This window comes from Artemia franciscana, chromosome 10 (assembly GCF_032884065.1).
Source record: "Artemia franciscana chromosome 10, ASM3288406v1, whole genome shotgun sequence".
Classification (NCBI taxonomy): Eukaryota; Metazoa; Arthropoda; class Branchiopoda; order Anostraca; family Artemiidae; genus Artemia; species Artemia franciscana.
The window spans coordinates 7,935,860-7,959,304 of NC_088872.1; the positions used below are offsets into that span (position 1 = coordinate 7,935,860).

Here is a 23,445-nt window from a genome sequence, read left to right on the forward strand (position 1 = left end):
TATGAAGGCTCATGATTTTCCCCTGGGTACGTAGGCTTGTCAAAAACACACAATCCATTTATTCCTACATGTGCCATTGTTTTTAAAAAATGGCTGTCAGTTTGTTTGTCTGTTAAAAACTAGGGTAATGAAACGATAAGAGAGGTGTTCGAATAGTTATAGCCTGCCTCTATTATTCACGTCAGTACTTATAAAGCTGGCTACAAGTTCGAGTTCAAGTTTTTTTGATTTTACACAAAAATCGTAAACATCATACAAGTACTGTAGAGAAAAAAAAAATCGTACATGCAATGCTTGTCAAAAAGATTTACTACAGTAAGAACAACTACGTACCCTATAAAACTATCAAAATATATTATAACTTTATTTATCTGACCTGTAAAAAAATGACATGCTATCTACCAAATAATCTTATGAAAAAACAACCCAAAAATGACAAACCATATGAGTTCATTAATCGAGAACAGTCCAAGCTGAAATTATTGTTTAAAGCCCACATCAGCATGGAACTGTTTCAAACAGTTCTTTGTTGCTAGTTTGTCACTTAGAACTCCTGTACATCTCAAAATCTGTGTGGTGTTAAAATTTTTTAAGCAACTGAAGAAGTTCTTATCTGTGATTCCAAGTTCAATTCGCAAGGAGAAGATCCTAAATCAAATTATCCTGCGTCTCTGATCAAGAAGATGATGATGATGAACAAATTAAGGGAAAACCCCAAAAAATTTCCCTAAAAGTCCATGGGAGAGGAAAAATCCCTAGAAAACCAAATCTCTAAAAAAAAAATCGCCTAAAAGACTTAAAAAATCCCCATTTTAGGGGGGAAATCCCCATAGTGGAAACGCTGGAACAAACCAAAAGCACTACTGACATTAAGAAACCAAAGAACTTTCTGATTTTATCAGCATAAGTGACATTGATGACAGTACCGTCAGTGCGTAAGTACATTATCTTCCTTTCTGAAGCCAAAACTGTTGAGATTGTATTTACCAACAAATCAAAGAATACAGAAAACTTTTCTGAGTAGAAACTGGTGCTGATGTCGAAAAGATAAATTGCCCCATGTTTCATTAGTTCGGTAATTTTGTACCAAAACTTAGCTTTGCTTGGTTGCTATTTGTAGCCTACCCTAAAGTGTTGCATGATTGTATTTTTTGAAACTTTAAAATGCCTGGGAAGGTAATGAAAGTAAAATGCTGTCATCAGTTGGTCGATCAGGCTAAAGTTAATCGGCTTACTTAACCTTTTAAGATGTTTCTGAACAAACCCAAACCACTTTCGGCACACAAGGTTTTTACTTAGAATACATATTCAAAAAAACTAATTTATCATCAATTACAAAAAAATTCACCTTTCATGCTTTAATATCACAGATCAGATCAATTTACTTTTTTTTGCTTTCTAATTTCTGCAAAATAGTTGACAGATGCTAGCTGTCAGTGGCGCTGGTAGTTTTTTAATCTCCATCCTCTATCTAATATCTATCTATAAATCGTAAATGATCCGGTTCTTATATGTTTTTTATTGGCTATCAAGTAAAAATTATAAGCTTCTCATAAATATTGCACAGTTACAGCTAAAGTTATTAGCTTTTTTGTTTTTATTTTTCAGTAAGAGGATTTTTTTTCAGAAAGAGGCGAAAAATGAAAGCTGAGGGAAGAGTCATTCCCTTTAGAAACATTGTCTGGACAAGTAGTGTCGTTACTTTGGACAGTAGGTTTACCCGTTACTCTTTCCTTTAATTTTGAGACACGTATTCTCGATTTATTTTTCGGAAAAAAAATAATACTTAATGCTATTTATGTCCCAATAAAACTTCAATGGGGCCTTTTATTAGAGAGTGAAAACAATAACAAAATATCCGGACATTTCGTTCACATTCACAATGACCGTCCTCGGTAGATAAACTGTGTATGTGACTGAAATATCCAGAGATTTTTTTTTATTGTTTTTACTGTCTAACGACAGTAAATCGTCAGACAGAATTACTTTTTGTTTTAACTGTCTTATTGTTGTTTAACTGACTAATTTTTTTAACTGTCTTATTTTTATTGTTTTAAGTGTCTATTTTTTTCCAAGGAAATTTTATTTGCATGTTGTGGAAAGGCAGCGTGGTCTTTGAAAATACTTAAAAATCATTTTTAGGAAAACTTTTACTTACAAATCTGTGAACTCAGAATTAAAAGGATTAAAAAAGGCTAACTTTTGTTCGTTTTTTCAAGCAGTTAAGCATTTTCTTTATCATTATTTCTCCTGATTTCTTTTTTCTTAGTGATGCAAACATTAACAAAACATTCAAATTATACGACCTTTTGAAAGAAATTGAACCAGAAGGACCTTATGTTAAATTAAAAAAACATAATATTAAAAAAGTAAAAATAATATTAACCTTACCTATACTTGCTAATAGGGCTATTGTAAATCTTTTGCTCATGTTACAGCAAGGACAGTCAGGGGCCAGATACTGGTCAATTTTTCGCAAAGGAGGTCGCTCCAGTTCTGGCAAGGAATCTGGGGTGCCAGGATTGTTATACCCATTTGGCTCTCTGAAACATTAATTTGTTTTTCATTTTTTTCTCTGATAGTTATATTATCTTGAACAATCTGAGCAATTATTCTTTCTTATATGAGAAATTCTCCGAAATATTATTGCGTCTTTTCTCACAAAATATAACATTTCCTCCCCTAGAAGTAATTCCTTGCAGAAATACCTGCATTGAACGTTAACAATTATTGACGCCGCTTTACTGCTAGTGATGGTAGTTCAAAAAGTTTATCTTTAATAACTACAACAAGAGCTAAGAGCTCATTTGGCACTTGTGACGAGGCGAGAAGAGCTAAGAGCCAAGAGATCATATGGTATGAGCTCTAACAAAATTTTATGAACCAATATGTCCTTCTAAATATCAAAATGTCCTTCTTCGATGTCTTTCTAAATATCAAAATTTATTAAGATCCGATCACCCGCTCGTAAGTTATAAATATCTAATTTTTTCTAATTTTTCCTCTCCCTTTAGCCCCCCAGATGGTGGAATCTGGGAAAACGACTTTATCAAGTCAATTTGTGCAGCTCCCTGACACGCCTACCAATTTTCATCGTCCTAGCACGTCCAGAAGCACCAAACTCGCCAAATCACGGAACCCCTCCCCCCAACTCCACCCAAAAAAGCAAATCCAGTACGGTTCTGTCAACCACGTATCAAGGACATTTGTTTATTCTATCCACCAAGCTTCATCCCGATTCCCCCACTCCAAGTGTTTTTTCAAGATTTCCCCCTCCAACTCCCCCCAATTTCAAAAGATCTGGTTGGGATTTGAAATAAGTCACCAGATCCGGTCAGGATTTAAAATAAGAACTTTGAGATACGATATCCTTCTAAATATCAAAATTCATTGAGATCCGATCACCCGTTCGTAAGTTAAAAATACCTCATTTTTTCTAATTTTTCAGAATTAACCCCCCCCCAACTACCCCAAAGAGAGCGGATCCGTTCTGGCTATGTCAATCATGTATCTAGGACTTGTGCTTATTTTTCCCACCAAGTTTCATCCCGATCCCTCCACTCTAAGTGTTTTTCAAGTTTTAAGTTTCCCCCTCCCAACTCCCCCCCAATGTCACCAGATCCGGTCGGGATTCAAAATGAGAGCTCTGAGATACGATATCCTTCTAAATATCAAATTTCATTGAGATCCGATCACCCATTCGTAAGTTAAAAATACCTTATATTTTTCTAATTTTTCAGAAATACCCCCCCCCCCAACTACCCCAAAGAGAGCGGATCCGTTCCGTTGCCCATCATGTATCAAGGACTTGTGTTTATTTCTCCCACCAAATTTAATCCCGATCCCTCCACTCTAAGTGTTTTCCAAGTTTTAGGTTTCCCCCTCCCAACCCCCCCCCCCCCCCCATGTCACCAGATCCGGTCAGGATTTAAAATAAGAGCTCTAAGATACGATACCCTTCTAAACATCAAATTTCATTGAGATCCGATCACCCGTTCGTAAGTTAAAACTACCTCATTTTTTCTAATTTTTCAGAATTACCCCGGCCCCCCCTCAACTACCCCAAAGAGAGCGGATCCGTTCCAATTATGTCAATCATTTATCTGGGACTTGTGCTTATTTTTCCCACCAAGTTTCATCCCGATCCCTCCACTCTAAGTGTTTTCCAAGATTTTAGGTTTCCCCCCTCCAACTCCCCCCAATGTCATCAGATCCGGTCGGGATTTAAAATAAGAGCTCTGAGACACAATATCATTCCAAACATCAAATTTCATCACCCGCTCCTAAGTTAAAAACACTTCATTTTTTCTATTTTTCCGAATTAACTGGCCCTCCACTCCCCCCCCCCCCCGATGGTCAAATCGGGAAGACGACTATTTCTAATTTAATCTTGTCTGGTCCCTGATACGCTTGCCAAATTTCATCGTCCTAGCTTACCTGGAAGTGCCTAAAGTTCAAAACCGGGACCGACAGACAGACCGACATACCGACAGAATTTGCGATTGCTATATGTCACTTGGTTAATACCAAGTACCATAAAAAACCTTAGGCTCTAAGGGGGCTAGTGAAAGAAGGCTGTAAGTTGGCAATTTATGGATTTTTGTATCTGTTTTCTGTTTGGTATTGCAATGTCGTTTCCTTTTAGGTTTTATTATTTTATTCCTAGTAATATATTTCTCTTTATTGTTCATAGAAATTTTTTGTTCAATTTTGTTATTTTTTATAATTGATATAACACAATAACAAGATATGGATATTTGGCATAATGATCACTTTTTTAATGCAGTTTTCAGGGTGATTAAATACCTACAAATTGTTTTACCCTACCCATTGAATATTTTGTCCATCTAAAAGAGGCGTACGAAACAATATCGTACGTGTCTATATAATTAAAGAGACACAAGTATTTATATGTCCCTCCTAAGAGTGTTATACAAATATATAAATATTTGTAATATAATTCGTTTTCGGTAAAGCACCAATTTTGTCCATCCAGAAGAGAAGTATGAACCAATGTCGCTATTTCTGGAAAAAAAATTACTACCGCGATTACAATGGGAATGTCTGCAGTGATTTAAAAGTGACCACTTTACGGAAATGCAGACAGGGTAGAGGGTAGGCTACACCAAGCACTGCTGCTTTATCTACGAGTGTGACAGCTGACATCAGAAATAGAAAGCACCACTATATAAAGAAAAATTTGCTCATCGGAGATGAAATGCAGCCAGGTAGCGTGCCCCCACTTCGTATAAAGCCTGGGACTCATAAACAATTTCATGAAGGTACTAGGCAATAGCCCACATACTTATCGGCACCTATGTAGCAAGTTAGCAAAATTAAGTCATGCAAAAGTGAAAAAAGTTGTGTTCATAGCTATATAAATAGGGTATATCTTTACAAACAGTCACTCCAGATATATATTCAGCAGTACTGTAAAAGATCCATGGTTGGTATTCAAGTCTCTTGAAGCCATTTTGTATGAAAATAACATATCTCCTGGCTGTAAATATTTTGCAGAATTGTGCTAGTGTGTGCAGCTTGGTGGGTTGCAACATGTCCCTCAAGATTCATGTCTTCCATTTATATCTCGACTTCTTTTCCGAGGACCTATGTACTGCACGAGATGATCATGAAGAACATTTTCATCAGGACATCCTGATGATGGAGTCACGCTATCAGGGTGGATGGAGTGCAGCAATATTGGTTGACTACTATTGGATACTTCGGCGCAACATGCCAAATGTTCAGCCCACACGCAAGTCTATAGCCAAGAAATTGTAACCAAACTAACTTTAAATTACGGAGCTTTATGTTCTACCTATGTATTTTATATGTGTATTATAGTATTCATGTAGTTTATATGTGTATTATTCAGTTTGTAGTCAGAGTTCAACGTCTCAACATCTCTCTAAGTTCAAAGCTACTGTACCGGAAACATTCCGTGATTGTTGACGGAAAGAAAGTTCCGACCCCACTTCCATTTCCCAGCACTTTCTTGCCTTTCTGTCTCTCTCTTTACTCTCTATCAAACACCCTCCCAATTCAGCTCCTTCTTACCCTGTCTCCACGAAACCCCACCTTCAGCCCATTCGTTTTATCCCTCGTGCCTACCCTGTCAACGTGACTCAGGTCTGAGACTTTTTGCATTTAATAATTGTATTGTAGTAAATCTTAACTTTTTCTCATTTCCCGTCAATTGGAAACAAGTTGCACCTTCATCATCATGCTTCGTTCATATCCCTACCCATCCCCGCTCTAAATCCCCAAGGTAAATCCTTCTCTTACCCTTCTTCTCCAAAGAATCATAAAATTAAATTAAACCCCCAATCAGGAAATTCTCAAACTGATCAAGTCTCCCTGTCGCAATTCCCCTATCGGTTTACTTTCCCTAAACTTTTATTTACTAATGCAGAAAGTCTTAATATTGAAAATCTTACCGAAGTTGAGGTGCTTTCAGAATCAAATCTAATACATATTATAGCTATTACTGAAGTACGTTCCCATGACCCAGCGACCTGCGCCTGACAAAATTATTCAGAGTTTATTAAACTCCTTCCTGTAAACCACCCATTCGGAAAAAAGGTGGTGATATTTCGTTCTTTACTAAGAGTCACCTTTACCCAAAGGTTATTTGAGTCCCTAGTTTATCCGAGTATGATGAATTCTTTTGGCTAAGTATTAGACTAAAAGTACTCACTCGTCCATTTGATATTAGTTCAATAACTGTTTTCTATTGTTCCAAAATCGAAATATCGATTCGAGAGCAACACTTTGGTTTTGTTTCTTCGCTGTCGATCAGTAATCACATGATCAATGGCTATTCCTCAGCGTTAAAAAACAACAACTACAAAATAATATTGAAAGAAGGGACTAAATTGACTTTGCAGCCAGTTGAACTTTATCCTTTTCAATCGTAGACATCGTGACGGATGAAAACGTGGAACAATATCTTATATAATCTAGTTGGTATTATAAAGCTATCCCTAACTTTTCAGGATTAAAATACCATAGGTGACACTAATTATTGCGAAACTACCTCATTGTTTTACGTTATCATTTGTACCCGTTGCGTAAACACTTAATTCTGTCAGATTTAAAGAGATCGAGTACAATGTGCACCAATTTGCACAAATTTCGAGCCTTAAGTGAACAGATTCTTACTTACGAGTCCCTCTCCTGTGATAGACATCAAGTTCACCGGAAAAAATAAATGGGCACACCAACTAGCAAAAGTTGCAAACCCCTCATCGCTGAAGATGATTGTAGCCCAACAGCTGATTATGACTTACAAGTCCCCTACATGTCTTACCACTGGAACCAAATTGGCTTAACCATCAAATACACCGGAAACAAATAATAGGTACACCAACTAGCAAAAGTGGCAAACCCCTAATTGCCGAAGGTGATTATCAGCTAACAGCTGTTTCTCGCCCAAAGTGAGCCGATTCTTACTTATAAGTCCCTCTCCCGTGATAGGTATCAAGTTCACCGGAAACAAATAAATAGGTACACGAACTAGCATAGTTGATTGTAGCATAACAGCAGATTATTACTTACAAGTCCCCTACATGTCATACCACTGGAACCATATTGGTTTTACCATCAAATACACTGGAAGCAAATAATAGATACACCAACTATCAAAAGTTGCTAACCCCTCATTGCCTAAGACGATTATTACCTAACAGCCAACTGTTGCTTACAAGTCCTCTATATGTCTCACAGTTTGTAGCAGCCTAGATTTCGTTTCAGTTTGTACCTTGCTACAGAAGTTGTCAACCCCTTGAAACTTTCAAACTGGTATATCTCATGAAGGAATTTTTGTACCAAAAAATGGCTGTCATATACTTTGATCGGCTTATCAAGAGCTATCGATTTCCGTCGAAAATACATTCTATCTGTCTTAGGTCAAAAGTTGATTTATTTTGCCGTAGGCCAACTCTCTAACGTTACCACTTAGAAAGGAGCAAAGGATAAGCTCCAATTTCTTTAGCAATGAGAGAACTTTTAAAGTTTATTAAACACATCTCATACCATTTCTCTACAGCAATCTAAAGTCCGAAAAACCGAATGATAAACTCAGCTGAAATCACGACCAGAAATGGATAGAAACAATAGATGGCAGCACTTTCGGACCCGTGGGAAAATGCCACATTTTTGCTTCCGTAAATTTTTCTATTTATCACTCAAAGAAAATATATTGGCTGTGGGGCCGGGTAACTGCGGCATATATTTAACACTTATAGATTTTAGGCATCAATTTGAAAGTGGTGCCTGCCTGCTTGCCTGCTAGAACGGAGCTTTCCACTCGAAAGCAGAAACATGCTTTGATGAAACAAAAGCTTGGCTGCACAACTTCAGATACTCCTCTCTAACATAGGCTATATAACTCCACTTCACTTCGCACACCATAGGCTCTGGCTCGTGGACAAGCAAAAACCATCCTTTTTGGCCCCAGGCAAGAGTTCTGCGGAGCTTTTCAAAATGTAATGTCATATTCATCAATGCGGCCTGAGGTCCACACTTTCCGTAAAAACCGCAAAGGTTAGACCCTTACCAGTTTCCAGGAATAAGCTGAGATCGGACACATAGGAAAAAAAAAGGGACAAAACCAAAGTGTTGCTCTCGCGACACAATTCATCCAACAATTGCAGACAAGTGCTGATTTTTTATTTCGAAGTACCTCAATGCTGGCCTTTTTTAGTTGGCGATGTCAACGACCTTAAAATGGATTCTTTTTGCTCCTCACTTAACGCAAAGTTAATTTTTAAAATATCAACGACTCGGGGAATACCTCTCTGGATACTATTTTAATTAATATGAATAATTTTTACAGCCCTCTCTCAGCTTTACCCCCCTTAGGTGGGATTTATCATCTTTCGATTCTTTTATCCCCCTCCTCAAATTTTAAGAATTTTTTTTTCAATAAATTATGGCAATTATCGCCCTCGTCAAAATTCTGGTCTTCTTTCCTTTGGTGTTTGGCTGAATAATGAACATGGGTCGGATGTTTAAATTTTACAAAATCTTGATGAGAAAATGGCTACGTTCCACAAAATCCTAATTGATAAATATCAAATTTGTTTCCTAGAAGAAATTTAAATTTTGCTCCATTAATATACCCTTTATTAACCAGACTATAAAAACACTAATTAGAACCAAATTGAAAATTTTCAATAATGGTAAACTGGATGAAGCCAATAAACTAAAAAATCAATTAAAAGAGAAATTGGTTAAATTGGCAAGATCGTCATAAAAAGATAAAGTCGAAGAATTGTTCACTAAGAAACCACAAAATTGTTATTCCGAGATTAAAAAGCTGCGTGGCAGGAGACTCAAGCAGCGTAACTTCATTCTACCTGAGTCCTCTGATGTTACTGCCAAAAATCTAAATAAATTCCTTGCTTCCATTGTCTAGAGCCTTCCAGCATTGTTCGACCAATTACCAGCAGGAGCCCTATCCCCTTCTTTCCCCACTGTTTCTCCGTCTGAGATAGAAAGAATAATTGATAAAACTAAGAATACCAAGTGTTTGTCCTTAGGATATCCTGTTTCTTCTTATTAGTACCTTTGGTGACTTCTTTTCTAAGGCCTTGTCTTTCCTGTTTAACGAGACTACCGAGTCTAGTCTGGGCGAATTCCAATAATTTGGAAACAGGGGTTTCATAACCCCTTTGAAAAAGAAAAACGGAATGCCCGGTTTTGAATGCGTTCGTCCTATTACCGTTACTCCTATTTTCTCGAAAGTTTATGAAGAATTCCTTGTAGATTGGCTAAGGAAAAAATCCTACCTCTTACTGACCTGAGGCAATTCGGGAACCTAAAATCCGCTTCTACTTCCTATTACCTCATTTCTCTTATTAACCACATCGGGAAAGTCCTCAAAAAGCCTAATTCGTGGCTAAATTTAATTTCCATTGACCTTGAGAAAGCATTCGACCTTGTTAACCACAATATTTTAATCGAGAAACTTGTCAGCGAGTTCAATATTTACACCTCATTGGTGAAATTGGCTGGCTTCCTCTTAACAAATACATCACAGGTTGTCAATTACCAGAATTATTATTCAAATCCACTCCCTGTCCCCGATGGCATACCCTAAGGTACTCTCCTAGGTCACCTCCTTTTTCCAATCGTGATTAACAGCCTCGTGAAGGAATTTCCTGACCGATGGAAATTTGTTGATGACCTAACGGTTTTTGAAACATGCTTTAAAAATTCCACAAGCAACCCTATGAGTATGTTCAATGAAATTGGAGACAAGGCCTCGGACTTAGACATAACAGTAAACCCTCTAAGTCCTTGATAATGCCTATTTTTTTCCTCAAACTCTCGCACTGTTTTCTTAGTTCTATCCCTCCTGAAATTTCTGTACCTTCATTTAAACTACTTTGTGTCACAATTTCTTCAAATTTAAAGTGGGATACCCACGTTAAAGACAACATCCATAGAACTAATATGTGTATCGCCTTCCTTAAGCTCCTGAATAAATTTAGAATCCCCTCTTCTCACTCCTTAAGGATTACTCTTTGCTCCTAAGAAAACCTAGTTTGGAAACCTTGTGAGAAAAAACGGTTTCGCTGTGCCACCGTTTTGCTAAAAATGCAATAAAAAACCCTCAGACGGCAAGTATATTCTTCAAACCTCACTTCCCATCCAGATTACGGCTACCTCAAGCTGTTTCTGAGGTTATCCCTATTTTGTCCTTCATTCACTGCGTTACTTCCAGATATAAAAAAAAGCTTTTGTCCCCTTCATCACAGAAAAACTGGATAAAGTATCCCACTAGTTTCTCCCTTTTTTCCACTTTTTTTATTGGCTGAGGGTGCTTCCTAGGTTGTTGCAATTATTTGCTAGTTCCCCCACCCCTTTAGTTTTTCCTTTTTTTAATTCCCCTTTTAATTTTTATATATTTTATATTACGTTCTTTTTTTGTGTTTATTCACTTATTTTTGTCCCCTCCCCTTTTTTGACCGGTTTTTATCTTTTTAACTCTTTTAATGAGGATATGCAGTTAAATTATTGACACTTTTTAGTGTTGTTTTTTTTTGCATTTTTGCCGGTTTTACGCAACCATATGATTTGTCGACATTGATGTCCGAATTCGACTCTTTGTGGGCTTGTGATAGAGATTTTTTTAAAATAATTGTCTTATCTTATACCTTAAACTAGGAGCTGCTGTTTAGTTTATCTTAATTAAGACTCAATTCAGCAAATTGTACTCTACTGTAACTTGTATGCCTGCTGTTTGCTTTGATGCAATGTTAAAGCACCTGTAAATAGTTAATAAAAGATATCTCTAAACAGTGGGCGATAAAGACAAACAGCTTGCATATTTCTTAATATGCAAGTCTCAATTGTCTTACAATAAGTCTTACGAAAGTCCGTTTCCAGAGGCATTAGGGGTTTTGAATCCCCTCCCAGAGTGTTGGTCCGGATCGTAATAACGTAACAAAAGCCGTGAGTGTTGGATACCAAAATATCTGCCAAACTTTATTTGTTGTTTATCAGTATATTCAACCATTCAAAGCCGTCAGCTAAATAATTATTAGGAATAAAAAAACGTGTGACATTTGGCATTTACGTACCCATACCCATGCGTGCGTATGAGTAAAAGATATTACTTTGGGCTCTCCCATTATATAGATTGACAAAATGATTACAAATATTGAAAGAGTCTGATTTTAGCAAGATGTCACTCTACGCTGAAGTGGACATGAACCTCTGTTTTAAATATAATGCTTGGGACCACAGTTTGGGACCATTACCCCTGTAGCTTTAAACACCATATCCCCCCCTAAAGAATGTCTGGACCTCTCGTCTGTTCTTTTAAAAGATTCAATCATCATTTTTTTTTCAATTGCTTCTCTTATTCTTAATGAGTATGACCCAAGTTATGCTTATTAGATTCTTATCCTGATTTAACATTTATTTTTGGATCGAAAGATTTTTTTTTTGGATTGTCTTGATTAAAGTCACTCTGTTCTTGGAAATGACACAGATTAATATAAAAATGGTTGAAATGTCAAATAGAGCGACTTCAAATACAGTCTAAACTTCTAAGCGTAAGCATAAGTGAGGCAATGATTGAGACATAACAGGATATAGACAGTGACAAAAAAAATTGCAGTGCAGACAAAACCCCAAGATAAGGCTACAATCATCTCTTGTAGCTACATCCAGGGTGGTACTAAAATTGACACTTACATCACTCAAAACTTTTAGCCACAAAGAAAATTAACTTTTAAAGATATTGTGACGTAGAAAATTTCAGTCTGTTTACTGGCTTCAAATTTAGTACAAAAGAACCAATCAGGTTTCTCATCCTTGTTACTGCTTTAACATTTAACACGTCAAAACATTTACCTTCTCTTCATACCCTTTTAGGCTAATACAAAATTACTTCTAAAAATTAACCTGTGGAATTGACATTTTTAACGCTAAGTACATTTTTTTTAACGCTAAGTACATTTTTTAACGCTAAGTACATTTTTTAACGCTAAGTACAGTACTTTTTTTCTTTTTGGTTTTGCACCCATGAAGAGTAATATAAATGAAAATGTGAAATCGGGTTTCTACTATGCCTACTGTTTCTGAAGTTAGGTAGATGAAACTGGACTGTTGATAAAATTGCAGCAGCCCAACGTCCCTGTGATTGTGGAAGTTAAATAAAAAAAATGTGGGTATGCACAAATATTTCAAACATATAATATACAAAGATTTACTTGAGGCATTTGAGTTTCTGACATGAGTAAAGTATCACTCTCGCGTCACTGTTGAACCGTTAATGAACCGTATCATCAATTATCATTAATACGGAGAAATAGCACCAACAAGTTTAAAATATGTGTAAAAGTATAAAAAGGCCCCTTCTCAAAATTATGATCAAATTATAATATCTAATTAACATAAACATCTTATCTAATGTAACAGTCTGATTCTACATACAGTAATGAACACTGATTAAGAGTCCCTGGTTCACGGGGAATTAAATATAAGAAAGGTTTATTTAGATTGAGAAAGTATCATATGCTGTTGGGAAAGGGGGGCAACTACCCCCTTCCCAAAATCTCAGTTGAACACACATCACCCACTCCGGACCTTAGTTTGCTCCTCCCTGTTGAAATTTAACCTCCTTAAAGCCTGCATAATTCAATCATCCACAGAAATGGGTCAGTTTTCTTTAGTATATTTTTACCTTTATGGTACTATATGGCTCATTTTTCAGTTTTCACTCCTATTATCACTTGATTTGGGAAAATTTGCCCCCCTCCCAGAATTTTGAAGAGATTATTTCGCTGTTTGGGCGGGGGCCTTCCTAGGAAGAGGCCTGAAAAGACACCGAAACAGTTTTTTTCAATCGACTTAGAACTTATGTGCTTTAGTCCTTGGGTCAATACGATCCAATACACAGAGAGAAGCTAAAAGAAAAGAAAGAATGGAAATATGAAAAGAAAAGAAATCACTCCTGAAAAATCCATCTCAAAAGGGCCAAAATACTTTTTTCCCGAACAGCTTAAAACTTAAGCTGTTCCCTGGCACAATCAGACGTAATTTACAAAAAAAATTAGGTTTGTGGTAAAGTCCCCCAATAATTGGTTAATTTTTCCGATCCAGTACTTGCTTCTCAATCGGCTTAATTTTTATATACGGGCCAAAGGGCCCGGTGATTCCCGATGTGACTAAAGTCTCTTCCCCATGGTTAATCAAAATTGACTTTGATTAGCTTCTATGCGTAATGAGTCAAGGTGTTGCTTATTAAAAGGAAATAATTACTATTTCTGAAACATAAATGTGAAAAAAAATAAAGCGATGGATAATTTGTAAAAAGAAACAATAAAGACGTGTATACTATACAGAAATAATCACTGTGTGGGCTGTTTTTCGTGATGTTACATAAAAGGCCAGAAACCCTCTCATATGAAATTCCGTTTACTACAGTCAGATTCTATCTTTACATGAATCATTATCTTACCTTAAACCCTACCTTACCTTAGACCCTGTGCCTCCGGAGGCAGCCAGGGCATCACAGAAAGAGACGCCAGTCGTCTCTCAAATAGGCTGCTGCCATAACGTCTTCCCAATGAGGTTGTATGGACGTATTCGTGTTGAGAAGGTCCCTATATGTTTGGTGTAGTGTGATTTTTGGTTTTCCCCTTTTCCCGCCGCGTTCCCTTTGGTTGCCACTGGAGGATGGATCTCGGTTTTTGGTAATCTTTCATTCGTACAACACGTCCTGAGCATTTCCATCTTCGGGTCCTGATCATGTTTATGACTAGGGTTGCCCAGTAATTTGCCGTAGTGTCTGGTTCAAGACGTGTTGTGTCCAGTTTATGTTGAAGATTCTTCGCAGACAATTGTTCTCAAAGCGGTCTTCTCTTGCGGTTGATTTAACTTCCAGCATCCACTTCCATAGAGCATAACTGAGGGGACATTACTGTTGAAGACTAACGTTTTAGCCGGTTTCTGAATTTCTGTGAGCACCAAATCTGTTTAAGTCTGAAATATACTTTACCCGAAAAAAGTGTAATATTTTTGCAAAGTATTTAGCAAACAAACAAGACTTAGAAATAATAGTGAAAATTTTCTCAAGACAGTGGTATTCAATTCAGTAAATATTTCGGCCCTGTATCCAAGGGCTGTCCTCAGCATAACTCCAGCAAAGATATACACATATAAGAAACTCACATTAAAATGCTAACTTTAAAATTCAAAATGTTTAAAAAATTTTAAAACAACCCTAGCATCATTACTTCAACAAGGTTCAACCAGGACTGATAAAAAACGTGATGTGTGATTTTAAAATAATTAACTACAGGATTTCAAAGCTAATCTTTCTTTTTGGCAGCAAGCCTTTAAGGCCTTTTTGTAACAGGCTCACTACTATTGTCTATTGACTTAGTAAAATATTTTGTTAGACAATTTTTGATTAAATTTGTGAATAGAAAGTTTAATAAATATTCCCCTAAGTTCCTATTTTAATGATTATTTCGATTTATTTTTAGTCTAATTTCAATTGCTTCCCGAACCTCCTGTTTTATGCCTAAATCATTACTAATAAGAGAAGATATTTAAACAGGTATTGTGTGACTGGGGTCATCAAAGATACGTCGACCTAAAGCAGAATCAAAGGAGTTATTTGAACTATTAGAAATTAATGCTTTGTCTATGACTCCTCTATGCTGGTGTAGGCATTTTCCTAGATTCTGATGAGTTCTGCCAACATAGCAACTGTAACAGTCACATGGTATTTAATAGACCCCTCTTTAGTGAGTAAATGGGGATTTATCTTTACCAGAGTTTAAGAAATTTGTGATTTTAAAATTAATAGAGAATACAGATTATTTTTGTGCAAACATTTTTTTATTTTGGTAGGATTTTTGGAATTTACAGAAGATAAATTATATTTAAGGGCTTTTCAGGAGCCGCTCATTATCAAACAGTTCGTGGTAACGAACTGTAGTAAGGAGCGACCCGGCTCAATAGTAACCAAAACTCTAAAAAATGGAATTTTGATACCAATAGCTATATCAAAAGAATCGCATTTTAATGCTGGTTTTAAATATATAAGTTTCATCAAGTTTAGTCTTACCCATCAAAAGTTACGAGCCTGAGAAAATTTGTGTTATTTTAGGAAATAGGGGGAAACACCCCCTAAAAGTCATATAATCTTAACGAAAATCACACCATCAGATTCAGCGTATCCGAGAACCCTGTTGTAGAAGTTTCGAGCTCCTATCTACAAAAATGTGGAATTTTGCATTTTTTGCCAGAAGGCAGATCACGGATGCGTGTTTATTTGTTTTTTTGTTTTTTTTTGTTTTTTTGTTTTTTTTCCCCCAGGGGTGATCGTATCGACCCAGTTGTCCTAGAATGTTACAAGAGGGCTCATTCTAAAGGAAATGAAAAGTTCTAGTTCCCTTTTTAAGTGACCAAAAAAATTGGAGGGCACCTAGGCCCCCTCCCACGCTAATTATTTTCCCAAAGTCAACGGATCAAAATTCTGAGATAGCCATTTTATTCAGAGTAGTCGAAAAACCTTATTAACTATGTCTTTGGGGACGACTTACTCCCCCACAGTCCCCGTGGGAGGGGCAACAAGTTACAAACTTTGACCTGTGCTTACATATAGTAATGGTTATTGGGAAGTATACAGGCGTTTTCAGGAGGATTTTTTTGGTTGGGGGGAGGGGTTGAGAAGAGGGGAACTTTCCATCGAGAATTTGTCATGGGAAAAGAAAACTTCCATGAAGGGAGAGCAGGATTTACTAGCATTATTTAAAAAAAAATAAAAAAAAATGTGAAAAAGCTTTTTCAGCTGGAAGTAAGGAACAGCAATAAAACTTAAAACAAACAGAAAATATTACCCCTATAAGGGGCTCACCTCCTTATGATACCTAGCTCTTTACGCTAAAGTATTTTTAGCAACTTCAACTATTTATTCTACGGCTTTTGTGATTCAGGGGTCATTCTTAATGAATTGGGATAAAATTTAAGCTTTAGTGTAAAGAGCGAGGTACTGACGATGGGGCGAATCCCCTCATATATGTAATAAAAACATGAGAATACAAAAGTTCTTTACGTAAGCTAATTTATAAGCTACGTAAATCTTTTACCAATAAAAAGATTCGTAAAAAATTAAAAGTTCTAGTTGCCTTTTTAATTAACCAAAAAATCGGAGGGCAACTAGGCTTCGCCCCCGCTCTTTTTTTCTCAAAATCATTCGATCAAAATTATGAGAAAGCCATTTAGCCCCCCCCCAAAAAAAATATTCAAATTTCGTTTTGATTATTCCTCTGCGGAGAGCCAAAATCAAAACATGCATTGATTCAAAAACGTTCAGAAATTAAATACAAAAAAACAAGTTTTTTCAACTGAAAGTAAGGAGTGACATCAAAACTTAAAACGCACAGAAATTACTTCGTATATGAAAGAGGCTGCTTCCTCATCAACACCCCGCTCTTTACGCTAAACTTTGACTCTTTCTCTCAATTCTTCTTTCTAAAACAGTAAAAAACTTTAGCGTAAAGAGCGGGGCGTTGATGAGGAAGCAGCCTCTTTCATATACGAAGTAATTTCTGTGCGTTTTAAGTTTTGATGTCACTCCTTACTTTCAGTTGAAAAAACTTGTTTTTTTGTATTTAATTGACAAAAGGAATGGGGTATCAGTTACCAAAAAGAATATCTCTGATAATATCTATTTCTGCTTTTATGTGCGAGTCGGAGTTAATGTTCAGGGCAAGATCAATGGAAGAAGTTAGAACTTCTCTTTTAATTGGGGGGGGGGAGTATTCAAAATAAAGATATCTATTGTTTTGAGTTGGTTTTCTAGAAATAGTAGAATCCAGTTTATTAGTACTACAAATAACTAGTACATATAAAGGTGGTAATTTAATTCAATTTTAATTTCTCGGGTAAATTTCAAATTTCTATCATAACTATTAAAATGTTCTTCATTTTAAATCAAATTACTCTCCAGAAATGAAAAGAGCAGTTGTAACTTCTCTCATTGATATTCTTTTTGTCAATAATCCAATTAGCCGTTGCCTAAAAAGACATTCCCATAAAATCAAAGATATTTTTTACAATATGAGGCTCCCGATAAGCCCTCAAATATATCCTTTCTTTCGTAAATTCCAAAAATCACAACAAAATAAAAAAAAATGCTTGATCAAAAAAATAATCTGAATGTAGTTTTAACTAATAATTTCAAAATCAAAAATTTCTGAAATTCTAGAAAAAGAAAAAAAACAGTTACTCACCAAAGAGGGGTTTATCAGAAACGCTTTTTCTGGGGTAGTTACCCACATGTTCCCAGAGCTCATCAGAATCAAAAAACGCCTGCACCAGCATAAAGAAGACATATTTTTAATAGACCCAGCCACACGATACTTTTTAAAAATATTCTCTCATTAGTAATAAATTAAGCATAAAACAAGTGGCTCAGGAACAAATTGAAATTAGACTCAAAATAAATCAAAATAAATCAAAAGAAATCATATTATTTCTTTAAATAGACACTTAGAGGAATATTTGTTAAATTCTTTACACAAAAGTTTAATTAAAAATGATCTAACAAAATATTTTACTAAGACAATAGGCAATAGTAGTTAACCTGTTATGATTAAATAAAATTCCTTAAGAAAAAGAAATACAATTCCCAATATCTTAAGAATGACCCCTGAATCACAAAGGTCGTAGAATAAATTGCTGAAATTACTAAAAATACTTAAGCGTAAAGAGTGAGGTATTACGAGGAGGTGAACCCCTCATAAGCGTAATCATTTATGTTCCTTTTAATTTTTAGTGCTGCTCCTTACTTTTATTTGAAAAAAGTTTTCATATTTATTTTTTCACTGTTTTTTTAAATATTACTAGAAAGCCCTGCGCCCCCTTAATTGAAATTCTCTTCCCCATGACAAATTCCTTCATGGAAAGATCCTCCCACGTAACCTCTCCTCAAATTCTCCCCCCAAACCAAAAAAATCCCCCTGAAAACGTCTGTACACTTCCCAATAGCCATTAGTATATGTAAACAACGGTCAAAGTTTTTAACTTTCAGCCCCTCCCACAGGGACTGTGGGGGAGTAAGTCGTCAACAAAGACATAGTTATTAAGTTTTTCAACTATGATGAACAAAATGGCTATCTCAGAATTTGAATCCGGTGACTTTGGGGAAAATGAGCGTAGGAGGGGGCCTAGGTGCCGTCCAACTTTTTGGTAAGTTAAAAAGGACACTAGAACTTTTAATTTCCGTTAGAATAAGCCCTCTCTCGACATTCTAGGACCACTGAGTCAATACGATCACCCCTGGGAAAAAAAACAACAAATAAATACGCATCCGTGATCTGTCTTCTTGCAAACCACAACACCACATTTTTGTAGATAGGAACTTGAAACTTCTACAACAGGGTTCTCTGATACGCTGAATCTGAGGGTATGATTTCCGTTAAGATTGTATTACTTTTAGGTGGTGTTTCGCCCTATTTTCTAAAATAAGGCAAATTTTCTCAGGCTCGTAACTTTTGATGGGTAAGACTAAACTTGAAAAAACTTGTAAAATTCGATTCTTTTGATGTAAATATTGGTATCAAAATTCCAGTTTTTAGAGTTTCGGTTACTATTGAGCCTGATCGCTCCTTACTACAGTTCGTTACCACGAACTGTTTTAAAAGGCATTTAAGGCTTGCTGCCAAAAAGCAAGACTGGTTTTCAAAGCTTTTATTTAATTATTTTATTACGTTTGAACTAATTTTATCATCAAACATCACTTTATTTATCAGTCCTTGATGAAGTACGCTGAAGCATTGATGCTAGGGTTGTTTTAAAAGTTATAAGAATATTGTTAATTTTTAAGTTAACATTTTAATGTAAGTTTTCTTTACACATGTCTGTTTTTGTTGGTGTTGTGCTGAGGACGACACTTGCACATAGGGCCGACATATTCACTGAATTAAACTTCACTGTCTTGTGTTAATTTTTCCTATTGTTCCTAAGTGTTGTTTGTTTATTATGGAAAGTCAGTGTGGTCGTCGTTGCTATTTACTTATAAATTAAAGTATTTAGCTAAAGCTTTACATTAAAATTCCTGTCAAAAGCAATTACAAGAACTATTTTATTAATTCACAGATTTTGCTAGTCATTTACTAAATATTGCATTATTTTCATTTTGCTTTATATAGTTGACAATCTCTTTATGACATCTCTGACAATCTCTTTATGCTAAAGTATTTTTAGAACCCCTCATATGCGTAATAGTCTCTGTTCGTTTTAAATTTCAATGCTATTCCTTACTTTCATTTGAAAAAACGTTTTCATGTTTATTTTTTCATTGTTTTTTTTTATAGTAATGCTAGAAAATCCTTCGCCCTTTTCATTGAATTTTTCTTCCCCCGTGACATATTCCTCAAAGGAAAGATCCTCCCACAAAGCCCTCTCCCATCAACCCCACCCCCAAACCAAAAAATCACCATGAAACCGTCTGTACACTTCCCAATAACCATTACTATATGTAAACACTGGTCAAAGTTTGTAACTTGCAGCCCCTCCCTCAGGGATTGTGGGGGGGTAAGTCATTCCCAAAGACATAGTTATTATGGTTTTCGACTATGCTGAACAAAATGGCTATCTTAAAATTTCAATCTGTTGACTTTTGGAAAAAAATGAGCATGGGAGGGGGCCTATTTGCCCTCCAATTTTTTGGTCACTTGAAAAGGGCACTAGAACTTTTCATTTCCGTTAGAATGAGCCCTCTCGCGACATCCTAGGACCACTTGGTCGATAAGATGACCCCTGGGAAAAAAACAAAAAAAAAACAAACAAATAAATAAACACGCACCCGTGATTTGTCTTCTGGCAAAAAATACAAAATTCCACATTTTTTAGATAGGAGCTTGAAATTTTTGCTATAGAGTTCTCTGATATACCGAATGCGATAGTGTGATTTTCGTTAAGATTCTGTGACTTTTAATGGATGTTTCCCCCTTTTTCCCAAAATAGGGCAAATTTTCTCAGGCTCGTAACTTTTGATGACAAAGACTAAGTTAATTGAAACTTAATATTTAGAATCAGCGTAAAAATTCGAATCTTTTGATGTATCTTTTAGCATCAAAATTCCGTTTTTTAGAGTTTCGTTTACTATTGAGCCGGGTCGCCCCTTACAACAGTTCCTTACCACGAACTGTTTGAAAAGAAAATAATTCGGTATTTCGGGGCTTCTGACATTATTACTCCTTTGCGGAAGTTAGGCTCAAAATTGAAAAAGGATTATATTTTTTCTCTGGGCCCCTTCCACCTCTTAGTTCGTTTATTTCCCCGTTAGTTTTCACCTGTTTTCGCTTTATAGTTGTGTTATCTCTTAGCAGTTCTTTCGTTAGTTGAGTTATGGTTGTGGTATATATGTTTTATCGCTCGTATAGTTGTGTTATTTTCAAATTATACTCCATAATAGAGAGGCTCCGAACACCCAGCATTGTATATTAAGCTCTTAATTTGACGTTTTTTTCTAACGTGACCAGATTTGTCCTGCGCCCTTTTCATTGAATTTTTTTCCCCCATGGCATATTGCTCCAATGAAAGATCCTCCCACATAGCCCCCTCCCTCAACCCTACCCCCAAAACCAAAAAATCCCCCTGAAAACGTCTGTACACTTTCCAATAACCATTATTATATGTAAACACTGGTTGAAGTTTGTAACTTGCAACCCCTCCCCCAGGGGCTGTGGGGGAGCAAGTCATCCCCAAAAACATAGTTATTATGATTTTCGACTATGCTAAACAAAATGGCTATCTCAAAATTTTGATCCGTTGACTTTGGGAAAACAATGAGCGTGGGAGGGGGCCTAGATGCCCTCCAATTTTTTTGGTCACTTAAAAAGGGCACTAGAACTTTTCATTTCCATTAGAATGAGCCCTCTTGCGACATTCTAGGACCACTTGGTCGATACGATGACCCCTGGGAAAAAAAAAACAAAAACAAATAAACACGCACCCGTGATTTGTCTTCGGGCAAAAAATGCAAAATTCCACATTTTTGTAGATAGGAGCTTGAAACTTCTACAGTAGGGTTCTCTGATACGCTGAATCTGATGGTGTCATTTTCGTTAAGATCCTACAACGTTTAGGGGGTGTTTCCCCCTATTTTCCTAAATAAGGCAAATTTTCTCAGGCTCGTAACTTTTGATGGCTAAGACTAAACTTGATTAAACTTATATATTTAAAATCAGCATTAAAATGCGATTCTTTTGATGTAGCTATTGATATCAAAATTCAATTTTTTAGAGTTTTGGTTACTATTGAACCGGATCGCTCCTTACTACACCACGAACTGTTTTTCGTTACCACGAACTGTTTGATAATAACAACGATTAGCTACTATTTTACCATAACCCGCTTTTAGTTTTCTTTAATATGCCGTACAATATTGATCCTAAAAGCTAGTAGATTCCAATAAATATGAATGCTTGACCGCCGCAAATCAGAGACACAATGGATGGAGAAGTTAGAACGCGGATTTCAAATGGGAATAGACTTTGCATTAAAGACTAGTTACTCACACTTTTTAATATTCAATGACAGACCAACAGTTTTGAAATGTTTTGAAATAGATGATACGGAATTCGAAAGGCTAGATCTAGAACGGCTAGATCTAGAAGTATATCATCCGCATATGCAATACAAAGACATTTACCAAATTACAAAAAAGAAAGGGCATAATTTTGTATAACACACTGCGATACAAATACTGAAAAGATACGGTGAAAGAACACCACCTTGAAGCACTTCCAAGCGGGCTGGAATATTCCCATAACAATTAGAGTGAAACTTAACCGAATATGGGAATCAAACAGTTCGTGGTAACGAACTGTAGTAAGGAGCGACCCGGCTCAATAGTAAACGAAACTCTAAAAAACGGAATTTCGATGCTAAAAGAAATATCAAAAGAATCGGATTTTTATGCTGATTTTAAATATATACGTTTCATCAAATTTAGTCTTTGTCATCAAAAGTTACGAGCCTGAGAAAATTTGCCTTATTTTGGAAAATAGGGGGTAACACCCCCTAAAAGTCACAGGATCTTAACGAAAATCGCACCATCGCATTCAGAGTATCAGAGAACCCTATAGAAAAAAATTCAAGGTCCAATCTACAAAAATGTGGAATTTCGTATTTTTTGCCAGAAGACAAATCACGGGTGCGTGTTTATTTGTTGTTTTTTTTTGTTTTTGTTTTTCCCAGGGGTCATCGTATCGACCAAGTGGTCCTAGAGTGTTGTAAGAGGGCTCATTCTAACGGAAATAAAAAGTTCTAGTTCCCTTTTTAAGTGACCAAAAAATTGGAGGGCACCTAGGCCCCCTCCCACGCTCGTTTTTTTCCCAAAGTCAACGGATCAAAATTTTGAGATAGCCGTTTTGTTCCGCATAGTCGAAAACCATAATAACTATGTCTTTGGGGATGACTTTCACAGTCCCTGGGGGAGGGGCTGCAAGTTACAGACTTTGACCAATGTTTACACACAGTAATAGTTACTGGGAAGTGTACCGACGTTATCAAGGGGATTTTTTTGGTTTGGGTGTGGGGTTCAGGGGAGGGGGCTATATGGGAGGATCTTTCCTTGGAGGAATATTTCATGGGGGAAGAAAAATTCAATGAAAAGGGCGCAGGACTTTCTAGCATTACTATAAAAAAAACAATGAAAATATAAACATGAAAAAGTTTTTTCAATTGAAAGTAAGGAGAAGCATTAAAACTTAAAACAAACAGAGATTATTACGCATATGAGGGGTTCTAAAAATACTTTAGCATAAAGAGCGAGGTATTTAGGAGGAGATAAATACTTCGCTCTTTATGCTAAAAAAAATTTAAGTAATTTCAACTATTTATTCTACGGCCTTTCTGATTCAGGGGTCATTCTTAAAGAATTGGGACAAAACAAGATTTAGTGTG

At 36.1% G+C, this 23,445-nt stretch overlaps 1 protein-coding gene across 1 annotated transcript in view; it reads right to left on the reverse strand.

Moving 5' to 3' along the window:
• LOC136031729 (vesicular glutamate transporter 1-like) overlaps nt 1-23,445 on the reverse strand; it is a 185,317-nt gene that overhangs the window by 66,412 nt on the left and 95,460 nt on the right. Inside the window, exon 4 of the mRNA XM_065711436.1 lies at nt 2,392-2,543. Coding sequence (XP_065567508.1) covers nt 2,392-2,543 — 152 coding nt within the window. The remainder of the gene's footprint in view (nt 1-2,391; nt 2,544-23,445) is intronic.